This window comes from Triturus cristatus, chromosome 5_2 (genome assembly GCF_964204655.1).
Source record: "Triturus cristatus chromosome 5_2, aTriCri1.1, whole genome shotgun sequence".
Lineage (NCBI taxonomy): Eukaryota > Metazoa > Chordata > Amphibia > Caudata > Salamandridae > Triturus > Triturus cristatus.
The window spans coordinates 193,479,990-193,505,955 of NC_140588.1; the positions used below are offsets into that span (position 1 = coordinate 193,479,990).

The window sequence follows — 25,966 nt, forward strand, 5'->3', positions numbered from 1 at the left end:
GTGCATGGTTCCAGCTGAGGGACAGGAACTTCCCCTCCCCCTTCTACAATTGCATGCCGGGTGCTTCTTTCTAATGATCGGTCTACACTATAATGGGCCTGGCCCCCTTACAATATAGTAAAGAGTAGAAGACGCGTTTTTGTTTAGTTGGAAATAAATGTATGAGCTCTATAATGCATATAGCCTTGTAATTGAACCAGTCAGTTATATTTCTAACGTTTGTGTTCTGGCTTGTGTATGCTTTTACAACTGTACATTTTTTTTTTTTGCATGAAGAAGTACTATCACGCCTATATTTTAATTCAAAGTTCAAACTAAGGCAACACATCTTTATAATATAATTAAAATAAATAATATAAAATAATTGTCCTTTCTACAACATATATTAACATTAACATTGTTGTAGTAATCTATTATAAATTAGTAGAAGAATATGTCAGTAAAGAGAATACTAAAATAGAAAAGTAAAGATCATTTAAAAATGAGAAGTCTGTATATCTGAAGTAGTGTTTCTTTAGGACATGCGGTTTGTTTCTTCCTGTATTGTCGGATGGTTGGTGCTGGTCTGATGTCGTAGGGGGTGTTTGTCCAGATTCTGGGGGCATAGGTTAAGAACGCTTAGTTTATTCTTTCCAGGTATACTTAGTTTCTAGTCCGGTGTTGTAGGACCTCACTGTTTGGCAAGGGTGGAGCATCGTGTCTGATAGAAAACAATTATTTCATCCACCAAACTGCCATTGACATAGCAAGTCAAAGTTTGTCCCAAATGAACACTAGAAAAATGAAATAAAATAAATTAACCCCCGTCTATAAAAACATAAAATCGAAATGTAAACAATAATATCAATTTGTCTCTAACTCACAACTTTTTTTCTTGTCTAGAATCTTATGGCCAGGGCCCTCTACGATAATGTACCCGAGAGCGCAGAGGAGCTGGCCTTCCGGAAAGGAGACATTTTGACTGTGATTGAACAAAATACTGAAGGTCTGGAAGGATGGTGGCTCTGCTCCTTGCACGGTCGGCAGGGCATTGCTCCTGGCAACCGTCTGAAACTTCTGATTGGACCAGTGGATACGTCGCCGACTCATGAGGTGTCCAATGCAAGCCCAACGCCTACCACGTTTCAGCAGCAGGTCTACCAAGTGCCAAGCTCCCTTCCTTCTTACCTTGATGGAGTTTACCAGGTTCCACTTGCCCAGCAGAACCATGGAATTTACCAGGTACCTAGAGGTCTGACTCTACAGGGACAAGATACCCTGCAGGGGCCACCGGTGATGCCAGCAAGTGCACGTGTTTTGGATGGCTCTCCCCTGAAAGGCAAGGTGAGTGCTTTGTCTGAAGATTTTCCGACTGTGTTTTTGATTTTTTTTTCCCATGGAATATATCTAATCTATGAAAAATCAATTTTGGTGGATTTTAACGATTCCCTGGAGAAGTTGACCTTGACTAGAAATCGTGATTGGTATCACAGATATCATTTTCTTTATTGGGAAATCTCTTAAAAGAACTTGTGCCATTCTTGTCTGCCCTCCCTGGGGACATTTTGTTTCAGTTTTTGGTTATGAGGGAAGGACTAACAGAGTCAAAATTGAAAGCTGTCAATGGATGGTGATCTCCATGTTTGCCTTTTAGAGGACCTCATAGATCCCGACTGACATCTCTGCAGGTAGAGCGGGGTGCCTGAATCTGTAAGGACCAAAGGGTGCACTGTATCGGATTTACTATAGAGCAGAGAAGCCTTCCCCAATCAAGCTGTGCTAGGTTTTATGATAACACAGCCATGTTATTGACACAAACCCAACCGTGACCCAGGTCTTCAAATATATGGCTAGGATATCGACATCAGAGATGATAGGAGTTCACTGGTGAGTGCGGACACTATAGGACTATTGGAAAGTGGCACATTTTTAAAACCATGGAAATAAATTCCTCAAGCCTAAAGGTAGTCAACTCAGAAGCATAACACTGAAGGGCAGTGTTTTGTGAAAGTCTAACATTTTTGTTGCAGAAATATTGACCTTCTCAGGACTGTTTTTTGAATATGCTTTAGCTTTCCCGCCAGACAGCTTTTCAAAAAAAAAAAAAAGGATACATGATATTCATCCACAGAGGGGCTTTTGGTCGGCAGGGTTTTTCAGGTGGTCCATTGAATTGTCATTCACGTTTTGCTTCAACCCACCACAGTTTATGCATGTAGAAAGGGGTCAGCCCACTTTATCTATTGCCCCCCTTCTCTCCGAGTGACTGCACAAAAGTGTGTGCACACTTTTCGCATTCCACATCCACTTAAAGCCAGTTCCTTTTACTCACTGACAAAGCTTCCAAAGTGTGGCTATTTAATTGTATGTTTTACGTTATCTTTAAACAAGGTCTATTTATTGTGCATCCACTTCGGGTGCCCTTTTAATTGGGGATTTACTTCGTCGTCTTTTTAAAATGGCTGTTGTATCGTGCTTAACTGATATTGTGACGTTGTAGCTGCGTGAATTCGAGTGCAAGGCTAGTTGATGATATCATCTTATCTCCGTCACAAAAAAATAATAGTAAAATGCGTGGCAACATTTGAATGAGGTTTTTTTTAATAGGGAAACATCGCTTGTAAAACAACACTATCAGTTAATATTTCCTACATTTTTATTGCATGCATGTAGCGGCCACATTTAAGGGGCAGCATGATTTCTTTTTTTGTAAAATTTGTTTTTGAGGCTTATGAGTCCAATATCTACATATTGCCTCCTCAAGGGATTTCTTTCCCAGCTCCTTTGAGTGCAGGATAAAATACCTTGGTTGGAAGGCCTCAGCATCATAACACGCTTTCGCGTTCATCTTGTTACCTGTGAGTGCAGCCAGATGTTCTTCCTGCTGTGAAGTATCGCATGGTGTCATGTAGTAACCCTAGTGAGTTCCCAGGCTGATAAACACTCCAAGCTCACCTGGCCTGCCCTCGGTTCAAGGCTGGTCACTGCATTCATTTCAGTATGTCCTGGTGTGTGTGTATACACTATAATGCACTTTGCTGTTTCGTCAGCAAGAGTTGAAACTGTGCTCCTCACATTAACCAGCGAATGTTAAAGAATTTGACCCTATTCTGAATATTGTAGTGCTCAAACTCAAGCCTGCTCGCTCTCAGCCTGTGCCAGGCCTTTCTACTTTAGATCCCATTTGATTACTTTTTGAAGTAGATATGCGCTGTAACTTTGCTCACTCCAATTTAAAATATCCAACTCCTTTCCTAGATTCACATTTTTCTTTAACTTCTCTAGTAAAGTAAGCAGGTTCGTTGTAAGGCTTATTATTTATAAACCGATGCCCATTGATTGTAGTTTGCCGTTGCTTGCTCAGCTAGTTGGCAATATGTTCCTTATAAGCCATAATCGTGTATTATGTGATGGACTCAAAAAAAGATGTGAGACCCTCTGATCTACAGTTGGAAGATTTTGACATACCTCACTCCCAGATTTTTTCCTCATATGCAAGACATCTATCGTCCGTCCGGTGGTACACCAGCTCTGTGTGGTCAGTGCAGCTGGTCAACAGAAAATAAATATACTTTTAGCAGAAATTAGCATGCCCTCCTTGCTTGATAGTTAAACATTTAGTCAAGTACAGCCTTATGCGATGAAGTCCTGCAGTGCATGAGAACGCTGCAAAAAGAACAATTGATGGACAGAATGCAGAGCAATGTCATACATTCACCCCAGTACATAGATAGGGGCCTAAATCCATTGTTTCTTTTGTTCCGCAAGCCATTCCAGTTTGAACCCAGCCATATGCAAATCGGTCTTGACTCTACGCCCAATGGGAACAGTCCAGCCCGAAGGGTCAGACCAGGTCTTCCCTGGACTGGAAACAAGCATCCTAGGACTGGTTTGGGGGTTTCACCCCTTATTAGCCAGGATAGCTTGACTCGAGTGATATGGAGAGCACAGGACCCACGTCTTGGCATACCCGTCCCACTCTGGGTGACAAATGCAAAAACAACAATTAATGGACAGGATGCAGAACAATGTCATCCATTCACCCCAGTACAGAGATCTGGGCCTAAATCCATCGTTTTCTTGCTCACCATGCCATTCCAGTTTGAACCCAGCCATATGCAAATCGGTCTTGACCCTGCGCCCAATGGGAACAGTCCAGCCCGAACTGTCAGGCCAGGTCTTCCTAGACTGGAAACAAGCATCCTAGGACTGGTTTGGGGGTGTCACCCCTTATTAGCCAGGATAGCTTGATTCCAGTGGCATGGAGAGCACGGGACCCTCGTCTGGGCATACCCGTCCCACTTGGGGGGACAAATGCAAAAAGAGCAATTGATGGACTGAATGAAGAACAATGTCATATGCTGGCACTGGTGGGAACCTGCCCGCAAATCGGGCCTCAGTGGGATATAGGGTTATCTGACCACAGAGGGGTGGCACACACAAAATGGTGGTGCAGAAGAAAACAGCTGGTGCACTTCACCCTCTCCTTCCTTGCCCCCGCCTTTCTTTTGCTCGAGGATGCAATGCACCGATGCACCGAACAAATGTTGGTGCAAAGTTTGAATGATGCTCTTGAAGTACCAACCAGTTATTCTCAGTGGCGTCAAATAAAGGAGCCGATGGTCATGCGGGGAAGGTGACCTTTTTGCAAGACGCAGCACTCGCAACCCAGGCTCGCCCAATGGCCGGCCACATGACAAACATTGTAGCAAGTTGAGCTTACCTGTGACTTGGTCCAGGACCCACACACCTTGAGAACTGAAAAGAATGTTACTTCATCGTGATCTTCACCATGAATAAACTTTGACAGGCCGTCTGCTAGGAGACAGCAAGGATTAAACTGTTGCATAAACTGCGACCTTTGCTCCCCAATGAGTGTTGGTCGTCTTTTTAATGTGTTATCTGCTTATGGACACAAAGCAGGAGTTTGTATCAAGTGCATTTGTTACACAGTGGCGCACTCTTAAATTCTCTGGTCAGGTGGCAACGGCGAACTCGCAAGTGGGATGTTTTGCAGTGCACTGCGGCACAGAGTTTTCTTTAGTGTTTTAGCCTTGCTGTAGCTTCTATTCTTGAGAATGGAGTCTGCACCTAAAACATTTCAGGACGTCAGGGTTTGCTGCCGACTGACTCTAGTGTTTCCATTAAAATGTCGCTACTTATGTGACTAGGAAAACCACCAGGGAGTTTTTCTTTCACGTTTGATTTAAATTACTGACGGGTTTTTCTTTTTGTTGTGTTTGAATTTGAATCTCCCGGAAGTTAGGATGGAGGCAAAGCTGCTTTCAGTGATTACTTTTGCATCTTAGTTATTTTGCTGTTGTCTTGTCTATTTAAAGTGCAGTCAGGCAGCATGAATAGTTTGCAGGGAGGCAGCAGCCTCCCTGGAACCACATAAAAAGCCGGCTTGGTCTTGCCATTTATTTGCTCTTTTATGGGCCGGCTGCACTGCATTAATTACCCGAGCAGAGGAGCGGAGCTCAGGAATGCGCCTCTCAGCATGGGAAAGTGCTGAGCGCTTCACCCGATGTGCATCCGCTGAAAAGTGCGAATGGAACGAGCCCTTTGGACCGCTCTTGGCGCATTCCGCGGGTTCATTGCTCTCCGAGAGCGCCTGTAACAGGAGGGCTCGTGGGGGCAGAGGTCGGAGGAGTCCTCAGCAGGAAGCCCTGGGCAGGAGCTGTGACGCACTTTCAGCTTTCCTCCCAGGAAAGATCAAGTTATAGATTCCTTTCGAGAACCTTCGTGCATCTGCTGACCATGGACATTGATTCACCAGATTGGCATGCGTGGAGGAAGTGACAACGGACACCTTTTGAGACCCCATGACGTCACAGGATTTGTTGCATGTCTGACCATTAGCCTCTCAGCAGAGCTCCTGTGTTCTGCTGAGGGTTTTGGGGACAGCAAGGAGTGGAAAAGTACAATGTTCTTCTGATCTTGCCTCCAGTACCCGATGACGAGAGATCAACTCCGTTTGTTGTTACTTCCCCTGAGCAAGGGAAAGCCACTAATCCTCCGAAAGTGTCAGGCTACATAGAGAGCAAGGACAAGTGTGGACAAGGAACAACCTTTACATTTGCACTTTAGATAATGGCCATGTGTTATCGCATTTCACAAGAGACGTTAAGATATTAAACAATGATTCAACACGTAAAACATTTTCTTTAAAAAAAATGCATCTTGTTTTTCTTTCTTCCTATGTTTTTCCACTTTGGTCTTGTACACACTATTCAGAACATTGCATTGCTGAGGCGGATAACTTTGTTTTTCAGCTTTTGTCTTGTTCATTAAATTTACAGAGTTTGGAGATTCAGGAGGACAGTCAAGACCTGTTTGCCACTTCGAGCTAATATGGGCCAAAGCTTTTTCAAGGCTGTTGATGAGTTAGTTTCATACGACTGACGTGAATAGGCTGATAATATGCAAACAAAGCATCAGAGCTACCATGTGGTCAGGCCTGTGGCCAAGGGCTCTATAAACCTAGGGCATGTGTCTAAGGCGTGGTAGAGGCGTTTTTTAATATCAGATCAAAATTATTGATTGTGCAGGGACAAAAGTCAATAGATTTGGCTAACTAGGAACTTCAAGGTAATTTATCTTGATATTGTCATGTTAGTCTAGTAGACAAATGGTAGAGGGCAGGTGGTCAGCCATTAAAACTGTAGAGGGACAAATAAGATTAAAAAAAGTTAGATAAAGTAATTCATAATGTTCCCATATAGGTCAGTTTACCTTATGGTTAGCAAGAAAAGTGTTTTCTGTACATCAGTTTAGTTTAACAAAGCATCAGTTAGGTTAGGCATGTTTTCACTTCAAGAGGAAAAAAGCTGTTCTCCCATACAGGAGTACGCTTCATCCGTGTACTCCGAGTCCAGTGCGGTTTGAGATGGTGGGACCGTGTAAGGTAGACGAGCGGATCAGAATCACTTTACCAGAAAAGACCGCACCTGACTTCTTGACCTAAAAAGCACCCACTCATAACATTTTCAGCAGAAATGTTGTACGAAAGGGCAATAACGGTACGTAGGAAAGTTGGCAAACTGGGTGGTTAACATTTCCAAAGTGAGTGATTGATGTAAGGCACAAAGGTGCTGTTAGTAGATAGATTGACAGCAAAACAGTCAATAGCATTACAGACACACCTCACAATAAAGAAAGATAAAAGGCACATATTTACTACATGCATACCTAAGGCTGTACTCCTTGACCTAAAGCTGAGAGAACATAAGGGGGAATATGTTGACCTGGATGTAGGAAGGATAAGAGGAAAAAGTAAGGATGCCAGTCTGACGGAAAGTTTGTGCCTTTTGTGCTGGTGTTCAGTGCTAATGAGTGGAGCATTCACAGATTTGCTCATTCCAATTTCTTCCATCTGCCTTGTCGTTTAGCCCCTAGGCACTTAGAAGGCCAGGTTCTGTGCTCTACTCAGCAATAGGAGCGTGGAGTGTCCTACACATTACAAGTTCCCAGGATGGTCTGGAATTTCTGAACCTCATCTCTCAAAGCCATCCACGCAATTGCCAGGAACCGATTGAACTGATACGTCACACTCTGATGCTCATCACTTAAAAAGAATAGCACTGCTGAATCTGGGCCTCTTGTCTTTTCTTATTTCAGTGGGCGATGATGTTCCCTGTCTCATCAAATTGTTGTGTGGTCAAAACATTTAACAGTTGTGCCGGTTTTCTATGTGATCGTGTTGGCAGTGCCGTTGATACTCACTAGACTACCTGCATTTCTTTTTTCCTTCTGTTTTTTGGCTAAAGCAATGGCATTGCAACAGGCCGCTAGGCTGCCTTCTTGAGGATTGGAGCACAAGTGTTGAACAGGGGAAGAAATGGCCAGGAATTAGCTGCTCTGGTAGTGCCTTTAGATGCCCCTCCCACGTGTCACCTCCAGTCACCCAGGCTTTTCAACAGTGTTTCATTTGTAAAAAAAACATAAGTGCCGGGGCCCTCGTCAGTAGGCCACACAGTTTGCACTGCACATTGCCACTGTATTACACACCTACTAACCATCACACTGCTACAAGTGTTACAATTTAGACTGTTCGAGGCCTCCAAAGCCTTAAGAATGGCTTGGGTGGCAGGTATTAGTAGTTTTTAATGCATATTGAATTAACAACTGTTTTTCTGCTCATTTTTAAATTATTCAAACAGCGCCACAATGTGGCAGCTGTCATAACTGCAGGCTTCGGCAATTAAGTGCCAGCGGTGAGCAACAGAAACCACTGGCTCAAATTAAGCACTGCTTTTCAACCATTCGCCCTCAGAGTGGAAAAGCAAAACTGCATGCCCCGATGGCTAAGAACAGGCATAGAAGTTTAAGTACTCAAAAGGCTCTTCGCTAAGAACTACCTCTAGATGTCGTAAATAGCAAAGTGCCATTTGGCTGCTGCAAATGTGACAGATGGGGCCTAATAGGTAAAACCAGATGTGGCGTCCGGTACCTAATTTGTGCTATTGGCTGCAGATAGGTGAAACTGGCGTTCATTTTCGGGGAACTGATTTTACTTTTCATCATGGATTCGACCTAATGCAAACCACAGAAATTCAGAAAAGGGAGAAGGAGGAAGCGAAAGATACTAACTCAGTAGTAATGGGAGATAAGAAAGAAGAGAAAGAACCTGCAGGCGTGAGGTAATCAAACAGGAAGGCATAGATTATGCTATGGAGAGGCATGAGATGAAGACTAGGCAGCCTTGTAATTCTCCAACCCTAACACACGACAGAACAGGTGGTGAGCGCTAAGAGGAACTGTGGGCCATGACACTTTTTATAAATGAATCACTTGTTGAGTAGTAGGCGTGGGAAATTATGCAACGCCCATCCACTGCTGTCGCACCGCGAAACCCACTGGTTGCAGTTGTGTATCGACAGTAAGAATGGCAGTGCTGTTGCAACAAATCAACCCAACCTCCCTTTGAGAAGTGGAGACAAGATGTGGTGGGGGAAAGGTTCCTGGAACACATGGTTATGGGCAGTGGGTGCCTGGAAGACAATCCCTGGTCTGTTGAACAAGGAACTGCAAGGCCTGTGGTCTTTTCATGCCCTTGCAAAGGAATGCAGCCACTGACCTGGGCATGTGTTTGCCACCATCACTCATGCTTGGCAGCTTGGGAAGAGGGAACAGATCAGCATTTAGAGGTTCTTCTGCCGATCAGGCTAAGAGAGCAGGAATACCAACAAAAGACACATACAGCTCCACGCCAGGCATGTTGAGCACTTTATAAAAACACTAAATACAAAAAACTTGTAATTGATCCATGTGTGCGAGATCACCTCTCGGGGCGAAAGTACAAAGATCTTGCAGTCGAAATGCGGCACCCTGGTCATCCTGGCACTCTCCAAACCAATCTCGCTTCCTGCCAGAAGTGCGAATGTTGATGTGAAACAAATCCTTTTTACTTCACAGTATTGAATTAAATGTCCTTTTTTTTGTGCTGCACATAACGCCGAAATAGGTTTGCACTTAGTTTCTCTGTGCTCCAATATTTTCTATGCATGTTCACTACATTACACTGATGCAGGGCACCGATGCAGGGCACCAATGCAGCATGCACGCCACACACTCACATACACAAGTACAGTAAAATATGGCTATTATTGTTGACCACCTTTGAGAGACGTTGGTGTTTTGCCCACAGTTATGACTAAATATTCACTTATAGATTTCGTCAGCATTTTGAGCTTTTGCTCAGGGTCAGAAGCTCAAAAGCGGGTGTTTTTTATTTTTATTTTCAATGTTAGCCACAATCAAGAGAATAGCATCATATACTTCTCATTGCAAAGCTGGCTAGATACATCAAATCTTTAAACAGCTGCGTACCAAGTAATTGTAGATTAATTTTTGAACCAAGAAATAAATCAACACCTGCTGTTCGAATGGATTAAAAAAAAATACGAGATTTGTATGAAGGGTGCAAATTGATGATGAAGATAAAGATGGTGATGATAGAATGATCAAAATTTGGAATTATGGGCATGTAACAGCAGCGCGTGGGGGTTCAGCTCCAGCGTAATCTTCAAGTAGTTGGATTGATTGGGCGGAAGTGCATCTCTGGGGGCCTGAATGGACAGAAGAAAAACTGCACGAGTCTCATCCCACTATTGCAGAGTTGCTGTTGTCACACTAGAGAGTTTATTAGACAGGAAACAATTTGACTTACAATCATACGTAATTTTTTTAGTGTACTGCATCCTGACCATTTTCTTGTGTCCCCAGGGAGGTGGATGACTTGCGTCTATAAGCGGGGCCTAGCCTACTTGCCTCTGGTGCAATAGCATTTTCAGAGAAGCACCTGGGGTAAATATCTTTTTGGGAATTGGAACACCTAAAAGAAGGATTTGAGTGGCAATGGGGACAGAGTCCCATAACATCCCTTAGCCATGTGGAGATATGTTAGTTTTCTCCTGCTAGTTAACACGAGCGGTCTGGTTGTGAAATACCTATTGTGAACTTGCAGTGGGCTTACAGCTCGCCCATCGCTTACTGTTGTTTGGTTTTACTTGCGTCTCACTAGATGTATTTCCTTCTTCTTGTGTTTGTTCCTCCCCTGAAGTATAGCCTCTTTAAGATCGTTTTAATTGGCTGGCTTGTACCTTTACACAGCTCACATTCAGGGAACTACTGTTTTCTTTCCTATTGAGCACTCCATGAAAGTGCATGTGTTTTCTTGCTCACTACCTTGTCCACTGCTTGTCCCCTCAAACACCTGCCCCACACTGTGTTGGTCCCACAATCCCTAGCTAGTCTGTAAAAGCAGAACAACAGTGATATTTTTACTGGAGTATGACTTTAAGCAGACTTTAGTTTTCTTTAATTTATTTTTTATGTCATGCATTTGTTGTACTGCATGAAAGCACAAGCTTTGACACACAATGGCTTCCATGGTGTTGGGGGAGGGGTCATCTGCTTCACCCACTCAGAGGCAGGGGGTTAACTTAGCATGACACTTCTACAGTAGGCCCATTAAGTTGCTTCCTGGACTACTGCAGGGGACCAAAGACCAGATGTACAAACATTAGGAATACCGATTTCCTAATTGATATTGTCTCCAATTCGCAATTAGGAAATCTGTATTCCTAATGTATAAAACTCTTGAGTTTCACTAGTGATTCCTTGTGGGTCATGCATATTATTGAGGAAGGTCACAATTTGTGACCCGCTAGGATTTGCAGCCATCACAGAGATGGTGGCCTGCCATGGTAAGCAGACCACCATGTCTGTGATTGCTTTTTAATAAAGCAATCTTTTAAAAAACATTTTTTTAAAATGCAGCCTGTTTTCCTTAAAGAAAGTTACCGAATCGCATTCTCCACTATGTACATCAGGAAAAGCATTGTTCTGGCTGCAAACGACTAATCGGGCCGTTTGTCACTGGAAAATGCTTTGTACATCTGGCCCCTTATCTCTGGTAAGCATGGCCCTTTACATTCTGAACTGTCCTTATTCTTTTTTTAACTCTGTTCTGTTTCCCAAGTGAAAAATATTTTAAAAATAACCAATGCGATTTTTAAAGATTGAAACCATTGAATTCAATGTAGAATTATGCGAAACCATAACATGTGTTTTCTTCTCCTCCAGTATTTTGAACATGTTTTTTCTTTTACTTAAAAAAAGTACACTGCAGACAAACATTGGCAAAGCCAACAGCTCTGCAGTCAGATTATAAAAGTGAGACCTATTTGCTTTGCCAATGATTGTCATTCTAAGTGGAGTTGTCAGCAGATATTGATAAAGGTGCACTTGGCCTGCACAGTCTCAATCATTGATCCGAGGGAATAGGTGGCTAAGGGCCAGATAGCTTGTGTAGTACTTTATGTTTGCTGCATTCTTTGAGAGTTGGGAATATTGAGGCAATTGTCATTCAGTAGATTCAGGATCTCTAGCCCTTCCATCCTTTACTTGTGTGAAATAGCTAAAATTGGTCTTTTTCAAGTGGGAATGTGCCAACAGAGGCCTTCAACATTTGTCTCCATTCTAAATGAAATCCTACAAAACGGCAAAGAGGCTAAGTGGCATGTGAACAAGAACCTCTCCAGTGGCTACCTCTCAGAGTAGTAAGCTAGTGATGGTTATTGAAGCGCCTTCACACCACCACCCGCAGGGCCTATTGCTAGTGCTGTAGCATGCAGCCTCCTAAGCCACCACAGCCTGTTTCCGATTTACACAAGGGAGCGCGGTACCCAATAGCCCTTCATCACTCTGTTGCATTCACATCATGCTTAGCTAAAAACTAGTTTTCCCACGTTGAAAAATTTCCTTAACAAAAAAAAAAGTAAGGGGTTTATAATGGATAAAATGTGCTTGTCTCTGCTCCAGTTTCTCTTTCATGTTGATCTTTAAGACAGGCCCCTGCACAGTTTTGGCCTAAACCCAGGGCAAAGGACTGGTGTTTGGGGACCGTCTGTTAAAAGTACTGACACACAAGCCACATCCTCTGCTTTCTATCAAAAGGCAGCAGCCATTTTGCTGAGGTAGCATGTTTGTCTCACTAAAATTACATAGCCGAGTGGGAAGGCTCCCTTAAGCAGCCTGCAGGTAATTGTGGCCAAGGCAGTCATTCCTTAGTTGCCAGGGCATTGCTGTGTCAGCTTTTCTTCCCAATACAAAATACCACTTTTGGGGGAGGAAATGGCTTTAAGTTGCTTTAAATCATTTCATAGCTGAGTGAAAATAGCATTGCCAGGTTACGGGGCGTGGAGCTTGGCGTGAGGGATGTTGAGCAAAAGCAATCCATCCTGAGAGCAGCAGCCACACGCGGTCTGCTTGTATGAAGCCTGCAAACTGTGAGTAGTTCCATTGCGCTGCGTCTTCTGACGTAGGTGTCATTAGCATTGCCACGTGTGGCATGTCCGGCTCTTGTACAGGTCATTCATTTAGCAGCAGTTTTCCTCTCGCAGCAAGGCGGCTAACATTTTTTGTTTACAAGCGTCCTGTGTAAGTGGCATCCATGACGATGAAACCAGAACTGGCAAAGCCCAAAGGTCTGGCCATAGGCAGTTGGCGCACTGGTTAGATATTTTAAATCGTTTTTGTGGGAAGCATATACTCAAAAATTAAAAAGAAAAAAATGCTGTTGCATAAATGTGGCTGCCATATATTTGCAATAAAAATGTGATATTAAAAAAATATTCACTTTTGTGGCCATTTTACTAGTGACGTTTTTACAATGCCGAGTCTTTCCGTTATGTGATGCATTTTATTGGTATTATTAGTTGTAATGAAGACAAGAACAAAGACCTAGCCAAGCCCTCAATTCCAAGGCAGCTAAATGTTACTCGAAGATTTTATAACGTAACTTTAAAAAGGAGATGGAAAATAATTTGCCACCTAACTGAGCACCCAAAGCACAGGCAAATAAATATTGGGATTTTAAAGATTAAAAAAAATATTTTTTTTAAAAGCTCAATTTGAACCAACTGTGCCACTGAAGAGAAAGGAACTATTGTAAGGAAGATGCGAATAATGTGCAAAGGGCTTTGTGCACTCACTCAAAATGAAGAGAGCTAATGGACTGACCCATTTCCCCGTGCTGTAAGCTGTGATTGGTGGAAGCAAAATGTGAATGACAATTTAACTGACCAATAGATGAGTTTGTGAACAATGCATGCTATCTTAAGTTGTAAGTTGTAGCATGCAGAGCTCAGTCAGACTTGATGTAGGACTTTTTCAGATGACTAGACCATCAAGAGGGTCTTCGAAATGCATTATTCTTCACTAATCCTCTGATACTGAGTTCATGTTAAAAAAAAACAACACTTATTTGTGCCATGATTGGTGCAGTACCCAGTAAAGAGATTGGTGTATTTTAGTTGGTACCAAAGACTGCTACGAAAGTACAGTGGGTCTATTTGCCTTTTTGTGTGTGACCTTTGTGGACATTTCTCGAGTCCCTTGACAGTCTAATATTATTCTGAATATTCAGGACATGAACGTCACCATCTCCAATGGACTTGACTCCCTTAGTGGCACATTGTTGGCTTAGATGTACCCAAATGGAATCTATGGGTTCTGCCTTCTTCTCTTGAATTGAATTTGATAGGCATGACGTAGTCATCTTGGACTGCCATACAGCCAACAAGTCATAGAGAAAGTCTGGATTGGTGAATATGGCACAGACGATGGTCACAGCTGTGTTCTGTTTCTGAGTTTCCATTTAAAATGTGCAGATGTTCTAAGGGACAGAGGAGATAATTTACCTCAGCTACCCTTAAAAATAATTTGCGCTCCTCTTTAAACCTTCGGTATAAATGTTTGACTTCTCTATCCATCTGAATAGGAACCTCTACAGTTGTGTTCCTCAAGACCTGCCCTTGCGGTCTCATTGTCGAAGATTAATTTCTTCTCTGGTCCAGTAGCATCTGTGGCCTTACGTACTTGGCCCAGACTCTCGCGTCACGCGCCAGCTGAGTCGAGTCACAGCACCTTCCCATCTCTCCCTTTCAAACCACAACAAAAGTTGCCTGTGAGAAAGAATTTGGATGACTTTAAAACGTAAATATCCCTGCTTATTTGTCACCGTTGGCTTAAGGAAAATGTCGTAATAGCTTAGCCTCTGGTGGTAATTATTAGCTGTGGAGTGGAATGCATTGATACCGCAGACTGAGGTGTTTACTAGGCCTGTGATCTGAGGTAAGTTGAAGCACAGCATGACAGTGCAGATAGAGCGGGGCAGCTCAGTTAAATCTGTGGTCTCTATTGCTCTTGTCAGAGTGGTTCCAGGTTACCAACCCACTCCAGCACCGTTTTCTTCTGCCTTGAGCTTCCCCCTCTACCCAACCTCAATGGGGCCTTTAATTATTTGTTTTATTTGGCTTCCGGGAGGGAGTGTGCCTTCTTGAAGGATAGCTTCCTTTATAAAGTACAGTATTAGAATTGTTGGTGACTTAATAGGGCTTCAGAGGTTTTAATACTAAAAGATATTTCAGTGGTTTTCCTTTTTGCCTCAAGTGAGACTTGCTGTCTGTCTTCTGCTGCACTCCTACATCCTATTCAATAAGAAAGAAGCTCTCCTATTCCTGAAGGGTTTTATTGGCCAACCCAACTGCGCACCTGTTCGGACCCTGATAAATATACACACACATGCCTTAGTCTGGGGTATGTGTGTAGTTGGCTGGTCTAGGGCCCTGGGCCCAGCTGTTCGGTATCAAGTGAGGGTTGCAATGGGGTAATCTGTGTTTGAGATCGATTTGAGTATCCAAAAAGTGGTTAATAGGTACTTTCTTTTATCAGCATGTGTTGGAATGCTTCTGTGATGAAAAAGTGCAACAGTGCTCCAGTAAAGGCAGTTTAGTGGCCTTGACCATATAAGTTTAAAGGACTGTCACTGTTGCTGATTGTCTGATTACTTACCAGTAAATATCATTTCCCCCCGATTCTGTTGTCCTCGTCATGTTCATCACTAAATGAGGTGTATTCACTTCAGAAAAAAAGAACAAGAAGCATTCACTAAGTACATCCCCTCCCCCTTACGAGGACGCCAATAAAGGCTATAGTTATCAAGCCTTCCTCCTGTACTACCAAGCACCGCTAGTATGAAGGCCAGAGAAACGGAAGGGTTTATTGAATGGGATGAGGACAACGGGACACATAGTATTTAAAATTACTGGTAAGTAATGAGACATTACCTCCAAGTACCACTTGTCCTCGTCCCTTTCATCACTAAAAGAAGCATACCAACGCATCCCCAACAAGGCCTTCATAGTCAAATAGGCCCAGAAAACAAACCACAGGAAAATCGCCGTACACAGCAACACTCAATAGTGATTTATTAAAGAACAACACAACAGGGTCATGGTGAAACCAAATTCAGTACCCCCACTCCAAAGTTAGTATTGCCATGCAACACATTCTGCAACCAGTTATGTTTCACAAAAGTATTAGGAGTAGCCCATGTAGCTGTAGGACAGATGTCAGCAATTGACACACCACTCCGCCCTGCTTAACTAGCAGACACTCCTCTGGTCAAACGACCCTGAAGTCCCGCCGTAGGAGGAGTGCCCGACAACAAGTACACAAAAGAAATCACTTGTTTAAGCCAACGACTGATGGGCAATAATGAAGCACTTTCCCCCCTCGTTAGAAGCCCCAAAGGACACAAACAAAGAATGAGATCTCCTAAAGGGTTTAAATCATTCCACATAAACCAAAAGGGCCATTTTTCCTTCGAGCAAATGCCACTGACACCCTGAAGATGAGTCCATGTCTTCAGACAAAGCCAGAAGAATGTTCTTGATCAATCATGGTTTCCTATGTTGGAGTATGGATTTACATGTAAAAATCAACTGATGCCTACATTTTCGATCTTCAGGCCTGGGTTCCTAAGCTCTACCAAAGCACTCTTTGCAAAGAGAGGGGCAAGTGAAGGGGAGAAGGGTATTTCAGCTACTGGGCATGATTGTGTTCCTCCACAAAATGATTGACCCCCGAGCTGGTTCAGAACTTCTTTAGGATCCTATTGGTTTTGTCCCACCATTCCAGAAACTCCACAGCAGATGTAGGGTCTCTGGTAGAGTGAAGGCGAAGCAGCCATATAGACCCTGAACAAATAGGAATTTGAGGAGTGGACTTATCTTGGGAATCTATCCAGACATTACCTTCACCGTTAAGACAGGCATATTTAAGGAGAACAACATGCTGTTCATGAATATTTAACCCACCCTTAATGGAATAGAGGGTGAAGTGGTAGTGAGTGAAAATTAGTTGATTGTGGAGATGTGGGAAGGGGTCCCTTTACAATTGCAGCAATGAAGTGGACCCTCATGCTAACAAGGCGAATGAGGAATTAACATGTATTTGTCCAGAGAGAGATTGTGGGTGTGTTTGTGTCTCACGCTATCTTTGGTTTTCACACAAGGAGCAACCAAAAATAGGATGGGCATCAAATATATTTTGAACCCCAGAGAATATTCCTGGTTACAGGTGGTTTGTCATGGCTTCTAACAATGTAGACTTGACCCAATCTGTACACCAGGGCTGTCCAGACAGCTGCCTGTTCCAGGACATCTGGCGGGTGCATCAGAAAGAGGTTTTTAGACCTCTACAAGACTAAGTAGGGGAGGAAGACCTTGGTGGTTATTGATTTTGCTGTGAATTTTGCGCACAAAGTCTACTGTGGCGATTGCGAAGGAAGATGCACGCAGTGCTAGAATTTCACAAATGGCTGACCCATTGAACACAACACTCATCAGACAATCAGTTAAAGCAAATCTGTTTCCCTTCTTTGCTCAAAAACAGAAGCAGCAGCACAAATGTAGGGATTATAAGAGTGAGTGGAGCATAACTTTGAGTGAAGACGTGCATAACGCAATAGGCTCATTCTGTGGTGGGTATGACAGCCGGTGGAGTGGAAGAGGTGAGCCTGCCCTAGCTGAAGGGTGGTTTAGGCAATAGTGCACTGGATACAGATGTCAGTGACCTGTGTGTTTTTAAAGTATGTTTTTGGAGGTAAAAGGGACGGTTTGAAAGGTGCATGCATGGGTAACACAAACAGCTGTTAAAATGCAGCTATGCCCTAGTAAGCTAAGCTTTCGACACAACGGTCTGACTCTGGAAATCTCTAGAAGGTGAGAGCACGCGAGAGCAAGCAATGGAGAAATTCGACTGTCTGTGACCCGGGGAGCAGCAGGGGTCGTGTACAGATGAAAGACAAATCTCTGTGACTTGTATGATTGAAAACAGACATATCAGTGCTAACCCCATTTCACGAGCTGGCTGACTGGATCCCCATGAGTGTTTCAGCAATGTGCTCTGCCATCTTCATGAGTGAGAAGAGCTGGCTTGCAAATGAGACAGAAATAGACCGACAATAACTTTCAAAAGTACAAGGCCAATTCCTTTTCATGATTATTGCGATATTTGTTTAAACTGACTGCTCATATGGGAATGTTTTTTTCATTTATTTAAGCTGGGAATGGTTCTAGTACCAGAAAGCCGCTTTCAAACCGCTGATCAGTTGATCAGTGCTCGTCATTGCCCGAGCTAACTGCTGCTGAGATACGCCTCCGCCACAGGCACACGCACACCTCCGGCACAGGCACGCTCACATGTCCGGCCCAGACACACGCACACCTCCGGCCCAGACACACGCACACCTCCGGCCCAGACACACGCACACCTCCGGCCCAGACACACACATCAGGCTCGGGCACATGCACACCTCAGACTCGGGCACATGCACACCTCAGGCTCGGGCACACGCACACCTCAGGCACGGACACACGCACACCTCATGCACATGCATACCTCATGCACATGCACACCTCAGGCTCTGGCACAACTCAGGCTCAGGCACATGCACACACCTCAGGCCCACACACACACCTTCACCCCAGACCTGGCTATACTCTATATGGACGATTTCGAGCAGAACTGTATCTACAACACATCGAACCCTTTCAAAGACCTGTTGGAAACGTTACATAGATGACGTCTTCATGGTTTGGACAGGGAGCGGCCTTGAACTCCAACTTCTTTGACTGGCTTAATATGAGATCGAAGGATATCCAGTTCACCATCCACCAGGATAAATCTACCATTAACTTCCTCGATATATCCATTAAAGCCACTGGTGACTGTTTATACAACACCCTATACCGCAAACCTGCAGAAAGAAACACATTACTGAAGTATGGCAGTCATCACCCCAGGAGCCTACGTGATAACTTGCCCTTCAGCCAGTTACTAAGAATCAGGAGAAACTGCACCCAGAAGGAAGACTTTTTCAAGGAATCAGATGACCTAATCCACCAATTGGTCGAACGATGCTCCTTACTCCTAAGGACCGTCCCCAACCTCTGGATAGATTAATTTGTGTCACAACATTTAATACACGGAGCAACGAAATTCGACAGATCGTCAACAAACACTGGCACCTAGTCGCAGGAGAACTACAGCTTCCAGATCCCCCAATGCATTCTTTCCTTACATTTTAAATTAAGCGCTAGAATTTTAGGTACACACTGCTTAACCGCCTTGCCCTCATTTGACAGGTACACGCAGCGGAGACATAGTTCACGTGTAAACTCCATCAAGTATTATTAGTTTTTTGGGTCGCGCGCTGGCTAGCCCATGCCACGATCCATTGAAGGTTAGACGCTTTTAATTCCCATGTGCAACCTTCAGCCTACCTAATTGTAGCCTTGAGTCCACGCATACCTACATTCCTTAGTTGTATTCTTCTGCATAACCAGCAAATTACCATCATTGATTGACTTCGTGCGCGTATCCCAGATAAGGTTTTAATGTAAATTTTCTTTCACTTCTCCTCCCCATGTACCCTGCCACAGGTTATTTATGAACCTAGTGCCATCAAATTAACATAAAACAGTGCCACATAGAGATCTCTGAACCTATGGCAGTCAATTCTACGTAACTTTTTGTGAGGACATGACCCTTACTCTTGCCCCCTACTGTACTCTCATCGACCAGTGGTATTCATGACCCTAGCGATTCTTTCCCGTTTCTGTCTCCAATATCTTGTAGGAGCCGCGCAGGCCCACAATTTTATTTCCAAGCAGGAAGGGAGCTTGCTGATGCTGGTAAATAATTTCTTAGTATACACTTTTTACTTCGCTTCTCTAGACACACCCCAGTAATCGCTTATCATTGCCTTTAGGTGCACCCCCTCTAACCTACCCCACCATCCTGATGAAGACCCCCACCTCCAATACGCACAGTTTGCTGGTTCCCTTAGGGGTCGAAACGTCGACTTTTTCCTTCAGTTCATATCAAACCTGATGACAGTGAATTATTAACTGCATTGTTCGTTTATGATTTTGCGTCTATTGTTTGTGCCAGAAATCTGGCTGGCTAGGTCCCTATCATTGTTTGTTGATATATGTTGGTATATTTATACATACACCACCTTTCCACTGCACAACCACTTGCACTCATCCTATTTTCACCACTTGTCACCCACGTTGTCTGCACCTACTTTTTCAAAATGGTGGAATGTCAAATACAGTTCTTGTTGTGAATCAATGATCTATTGACAAGTGTTTTTCAAATTGATTAAATCTGAAACCTTTATTGTATGATATTTCTTGGTGTTGTCATATTCTCTGTTTTCATTCACCATATGTTGGTTGTTGATACAATGTGAATAATTTCCACTGTGACTATCCTTTTGTGTACCACACAGGCGCACGCACACCTCAGGCTCACTTACACCTCAGGCTCGGGCACACGCACACCTCGGGCTCGGGCACACGCACACCTCAGGCACACGCATTCAGGCTCACTTATATCTCTGGGTCGGCACACGCACACCTCAGGCATACGCAAACACCTCAGGCACAAACACGCACACCTCAGGCACACGCACACCTCTGGCTAGGACACACGCAGTCCTCGGGCACATGCACACCTCTGGCTTGGACACACGCAGACATCGGGCTCGGACACACGCTCACCTCATGCACACGCAAACGTCAGGCGTGGGCACTGACACACGCACACCTCAGGCAGGCACACACGCACATCAGGCAGGCACACGCACACCTCAGACTCGGACACAGGCTCACCTTGGTCCCAGACACAAGCAGGCAGAGCTGGCTGAACCTGGAAGGGATTTGGAAGCATACCGTTTTATCCCAAACCTTTCTTTTTCGTCAGACTGTTGCTATGTGCGTAAATAAATGACCTCAGCACTGACACTCAGCCCATGTCTGCCCGTTCTTTTTTTAGAAGGGATATATTCTGCCTAGACAGCGTGGGCTCACCTAATAGTGACTCACTTTTATTTGTGGTCCACCGGAGAAAGCGCCTGCCAGCCATGGACAAGGGCCAAAAGACCGAGTGAAAGCAGATGTGCAAAAAATTCAGAAATTGTATTATGGGGATTTGGAACAGCTTTTAAGTCAACATGTGAAGTCTGTACACTTCTGAAGCAAAACTGCAAATGACAAACGGAGATTTCGATTGAGCAATCGGAATAACTGAAGGGGAAATTTAATAGCGCCTTTGTCGAATGTGCATCTGTATCCACATTTTGCCCCAAAACACTTGCACGCTTTGATGCAAAGCAAAGGTTCTATGGCAAAAGACACACAAATGATGGACGGAATGCGGAACAAATCAAACATTCCCCCCAGTCAAGAGATCTGGGTTAAATCCGTCGTTCTTTTGCTCGTCAGCCACCCCAGTTTGGTCCCAGCCATATGCACATCAGTCTTGACCCTGCTCCTCATGGGAACAGTCCAACCCGAACTGCCAGGCCTCCCTTGACTGGAAACAAGTATCCTAGGACCGGTTTCGGGGCATCACCCCATATCAGCCAGGCTAGCTTGAATCCAGTGGCACAGTGAGCAAGGGGCCCAGGTCTGAGCACCCCCGGCGCACTTAGGACGAGAAAGCAAGACACACAAATGATGGACTGAATGCAGAGCAAATCAAACATTCACCCCCAGTCAAGAGATCTGGGTTAAATCCATCGCTCTTTTGCTCACCATGCCAACCCAGTTTAGAACCAGCCATATGGAAGAACATATGGTCTTTTTGAAGGACCAACCTCATTTTGCCCTTTAATGCCCTGATAACAGGGGGGCAGGTAATCTAATTTTGGTAGCAATGGGTGTTTGCACCTGAAATTTGGGCAGAAAAAACCTGGAACAAATTACGGAGCAAATAGTGCGAAAACCTAGTTGCACAGCCTGGACTATTTGAAAAACTGCACGACTACAAATCATAATCTGTTGCAAACTGCGCATCCGGCATCTATAGCGCTCCACACAACTGCTAATTAGCGGGTGCACAATTTGCTGTCGCGATTGCTTGTCATTTGTGATATGGTCCTTAACAGAAGCTGGCTTAAGATTTTGTGAGAAGTGCAGTATTTCTCCTGCACCCTTGTCTGGCGCACCCATGTACATTGGTTCGTTGAAGTTGGCTATAGCAATGTGAAAAGGTAGAGATTTCCTGAGTTCTCCCACTCGAGATTGGTTGGTGCAGTCAGTGTGCGTGCAGCGCAGAGCTTAGGCTGGAAATGAGGCCTAGGAGGGGAATGCTGGGAGGGGGGCTTTTCTTATCCTTTCAAAGTCCTTACTGGCACTTCTGTTCCTAGCGAGGCGAAGTCCACCTGCCCCTGTCTGTAAAGGAGGTGAAAAGGGAGGCGGGGGCCGCGCAGGTCAGCCCTGTTTGCTCCTTTGCGGACGGCACGCCATCCTGTCAAGGAAGAGTTACAGGGTGGAAAGAAAGGATTTGTTTCATGCAACTTTTCTCACGTCGTGTTCCCCCATGCCCCACAGCCCTCCTCAATCAAAAGAAAGAAAAACAGCTGCAGGTGGCACCCAGGATGTGACCTTCAAAAGAGACATGGGGTGGGAAAGGGGCAATATGTAGCAGAACTGGGGAAGATCAAAGCCTGGTCAGATGCCACTTGGTGTTTATTTTCACTGTGGTAATGATGTAGAATGGAGGGAAATGTAGAGTTTTGACAAACGTTGAGAACTCAGGGGAGAGAGATGTGTTGCACGCTAGCCACTACCGCCTAACTTTCACATTTCCTCCATCAAAATTAAGGATACTGTTATTCAACATCTTGAGAATGTTGTGGAGGTGAAGAGAATTCATTTTATATCCACGTGAAGGACTTCTTCCTCAACATTTACCATGCCTATTAATGGATGCCGAGCTGTATCATTCTTGTCAACTCTCCCACTGTTAATTTTCCCTTTGTATATGCATTATTCCTTCTAAAATATCCCTCTCTCCAGTGAAAGTCAAGTGGCAATATTTCAACTTTTGCTTTGTTTGTACATGTATGACTAGCTCTGTTTTCTGTGTGTGACACATTTTAATTACACGTGTATGGGCGAAGTGAACACACCCTGTATTGCTTTAATGCAACAGTAAAAAGAACAAAGCAAGTAAACACCACGCAGGAACTTGAGCAGAACATACTTTATAAGATTGTGCTCTACAGTTACATATTTTGGGAACTGTTTGCCTTCTTATTAGGTGCTTGAGTTTTTGTGTGTCCATGTATGTTGATTTTTGCATTGATTTCATGTGTGTGAGTGGAGTGTAAATGTTTCGGTGTGAGTGTGTCTCAATGTTGTGTGGCTGCCCTCATGTTCTATATGGCCTGTGTATGTGTGGTGATTTTGTGTGGTGGGCGCAAGCATGCTTATGTGTTGAATAGTCGTCTACGTAGATTATTTACCCATTTGGGCAGCACAGATCACTGTGGCCTTAGAAGTGTGAGATGAATTGTGTGCAATGTGATACCTGTACTCTTCAGAAGTTTGTAATCGAACTAAACAAAGAGAGCCATACTTGTAAGTTCTGAGCCAGTCATAGTGTGTTTTTACTTCTGACTCACCGGCCTTTCCCCACCTCAGCCAACCTCCCCCAGTCATGTTGTAGTAGCGCGCTTTGAAGAGTGCTGGTGGAGCCCTCTTAGAAACTGAGACGGGGTGAATCACTGCACAGCATGCCTTGCAGCCGACAAACTCTCCCAGCCTCGTTCCTCCTAAACGGGGGGCAGTCTTGTGAAAGCGATCCAGGCTCGGCATGTGGTGCCACTCCAAGGCATTTTTCATGACACACAACACAAAAATGACTTATGTGCTCTTATTTTAAGATGTTGGGTAAGGAAAAGAAACCTCTTAATTCTTATGTGTAAGCGTGGCCTTCAGTGTGGGACACACCACAGGCTCTGTGATCTGCAGGCACTGATTACTGAACCATCGTTCGCTAGATCGACCCTCTCCAGGCACTGATCACCCTACCGTCAGTTTGGGGAGAGCCTAGAGTGGCCACCCCAGAAAAAGACCGTACCTCCTTCAGTTTTATTCTCGTCACAGGCATTGCCAGAAGGGTTATAAAGGTCAGTTGAAGGAGGACTCGAGGATTAAAGAGAAGATGTGTTCAGATATTTAATTTGGAGTCATTGGATGGAGGGAAGTATGAAGTTGGGTGTTAATTTCAAACTTTAGTTAATGCATTGCAAATGTTATGATTGCATTAAATTTAGGGAACTAGTTCAGGTTTATAGTTGGAGGTGAATCCCATATTTCAAACAGGAGGTGTCCACTGATTATGGGAATTCAAAAACCCAAGAAGCCGAATGGTAACAATTTCTCGACATAATGTTTGGACTCATAGAATGGATACCCATGCACTTTGTGCTTATCAGCATCCCAGCCTTTTCTTTTGAAACAGAAAGTTGAGCAGGGTGCTCTTCTCTTAAATATTCCAAGCCCCCACCACCATCTTTATGCCATGGTTTCATGGTAACCAGGAGCAATAATGATGTTTGTACCATGCCGCCATTCCTCCTTCTCCTCGATATGTTTCATTTGATCTTATACCACTGCCAGAATTGAAGACTATGACAAACTGTAGGTAAAATAAAAGGGCGGACGTCGAACAGCAGTGCAAACCCTATTTTCCATTCCGTGTTCTTTCTTTCGTTACAAGCAAATAGATCCGCTTAACGCCAATGCCTCGTACATACAACTGAAAGTTGCCGGAGACTGCGTCTGATGGGCCAAATACGCAGACAGCAGAAGGCTTTCTTTGATGAGCTGACCTCAACGGAGCACACAATATAATTCTGGTTGCTTAATAAGTACTGACAGCCTTGCTTTTTCCCGCCTCTACACAGCATGGTCGAAATATACCAAAACTAGCAATGGCTAGATATAATGGATTGGAAGTCAATCGATTATATTTCAAGGTAAACCACTCTCTGGAAAACTTGTGGGGGTCAAATGGATGTAAGCTCAGTAACTACTCTCCTGTCCAATTTCTACCTCAATTAAAACACTGAGCAAGTGTTACCATTTCTGGGTTAGATGAAGCATCATGTTTTTCGAAGTGCAGTATGAGCAAACGGGTGACCTTGCAGGACCCTAGGTATTAACTCCGTGTGCTCCGACTGCCAAACGTTTGCTCTTGTTTCAGTATCCGGATGCTGCATACCTCTCTGTAGGGGCTTCTGCGTACAGCCTACATTTTTTCCACTGAGTGAAAAGTATGTTTTCGGGGCTTTATTTATTTATAACATTTCTTTTCAGTCACTGTTTTTCACCTGTATTCTGCCATTGAAACATTCTTCAACAACAGCCTTGGAACAGATTGCCCGTGTGCGTCAAGAGACCTGTGTGCCCAGTTGAGGGCTCAGGTCTTGTCTAGAGGTCAGTGTACCTCTCACAGGAAGTGCTGACCTGTGCCAGTGCTGGAGTTCCTCGCATGTACCAGTTTTGCCAGACTCTGGCTTTCCAGTTTATTTCTTGTCATATTGCTCTGTATTTCACCATCAAACTGAACACAAAAGGCATGTTCTCTTTCGGCTGTGACCCAAGGAGACATGTGTTCTTTCCTTCCTTACCTCTGCATGGTTACTTTTCTGTCTACCATAGCATTAGAAATATAATGCAAAGCTATGCTGTACACCCGCTACAAAATTTGACGGGGGTGTTGAGGTGTCTCACTCAACTGAACCTATTGAGTGCTCAGTCGGTCCACTTGGAAGATATTAAATCTTCTAGGCCCCACTGGATGGTGCCCATGCCCTACTCATTCCCCCCGTCCCCTCCCCCTCCCCCCCGTGGCTGCATGGGACTATATTGAGGGACACATACATTATGCAGGTCTGTGACAGGATCCTCTGCCACGTAATTGGTAATGAGAGGAAAACTTTGCACATACACTAGTAATGTGTTAAAATTGCATAATAGAATGTGCTGCATCGTGCCTCATAACGGTCCTGTCCTTGACGCATAATTTAGTCAATCCTGCTGCATTATTTTTTCCATAATTCTTGCATAATCCCTGTGACCCTGCATATACCATACCGCTGTAAAGCACATATTTAACTTCTAACCACCAGGTCTGTTTCAAGACCGTCTCCTCCATATTCGCCTTGAAACATTTTGAAATCGAAGAAGTATTAATCATGCGTGCGAGTAGAAACCCAACCAGTGGGAGCTGCGCAGATGGGAATCCCACACTCGGCTCAGACAAGACTTGACCC

At 44.1% G+C, this 25,966-nt stretch overlaps 1 protein-coding gene across 1 annotated transcript in view; it reads left to right on the plus strand.

Annotated features, from left to right (window-relative positions):
* The window catches only part of NEDD9 (neural precursor cell expressed, developmentally down-regulated 9), an 85,016-nt gene that overhangs the window by 22,972 nt on the left and 36,078 nt on the right, over window positions 1-25,966 (plus strand). Inside the window, exon 2 of the mRNA XM_085606969.1 lies at window positions 883-1,323. Within this exon, the coding sequence (XP_085463095.1) occupies window positions 883-1,323 (441 nt within the window). The remainder of the gene's footprint in view (window positions 1-882; window positions 1,324-25,966) is intronic.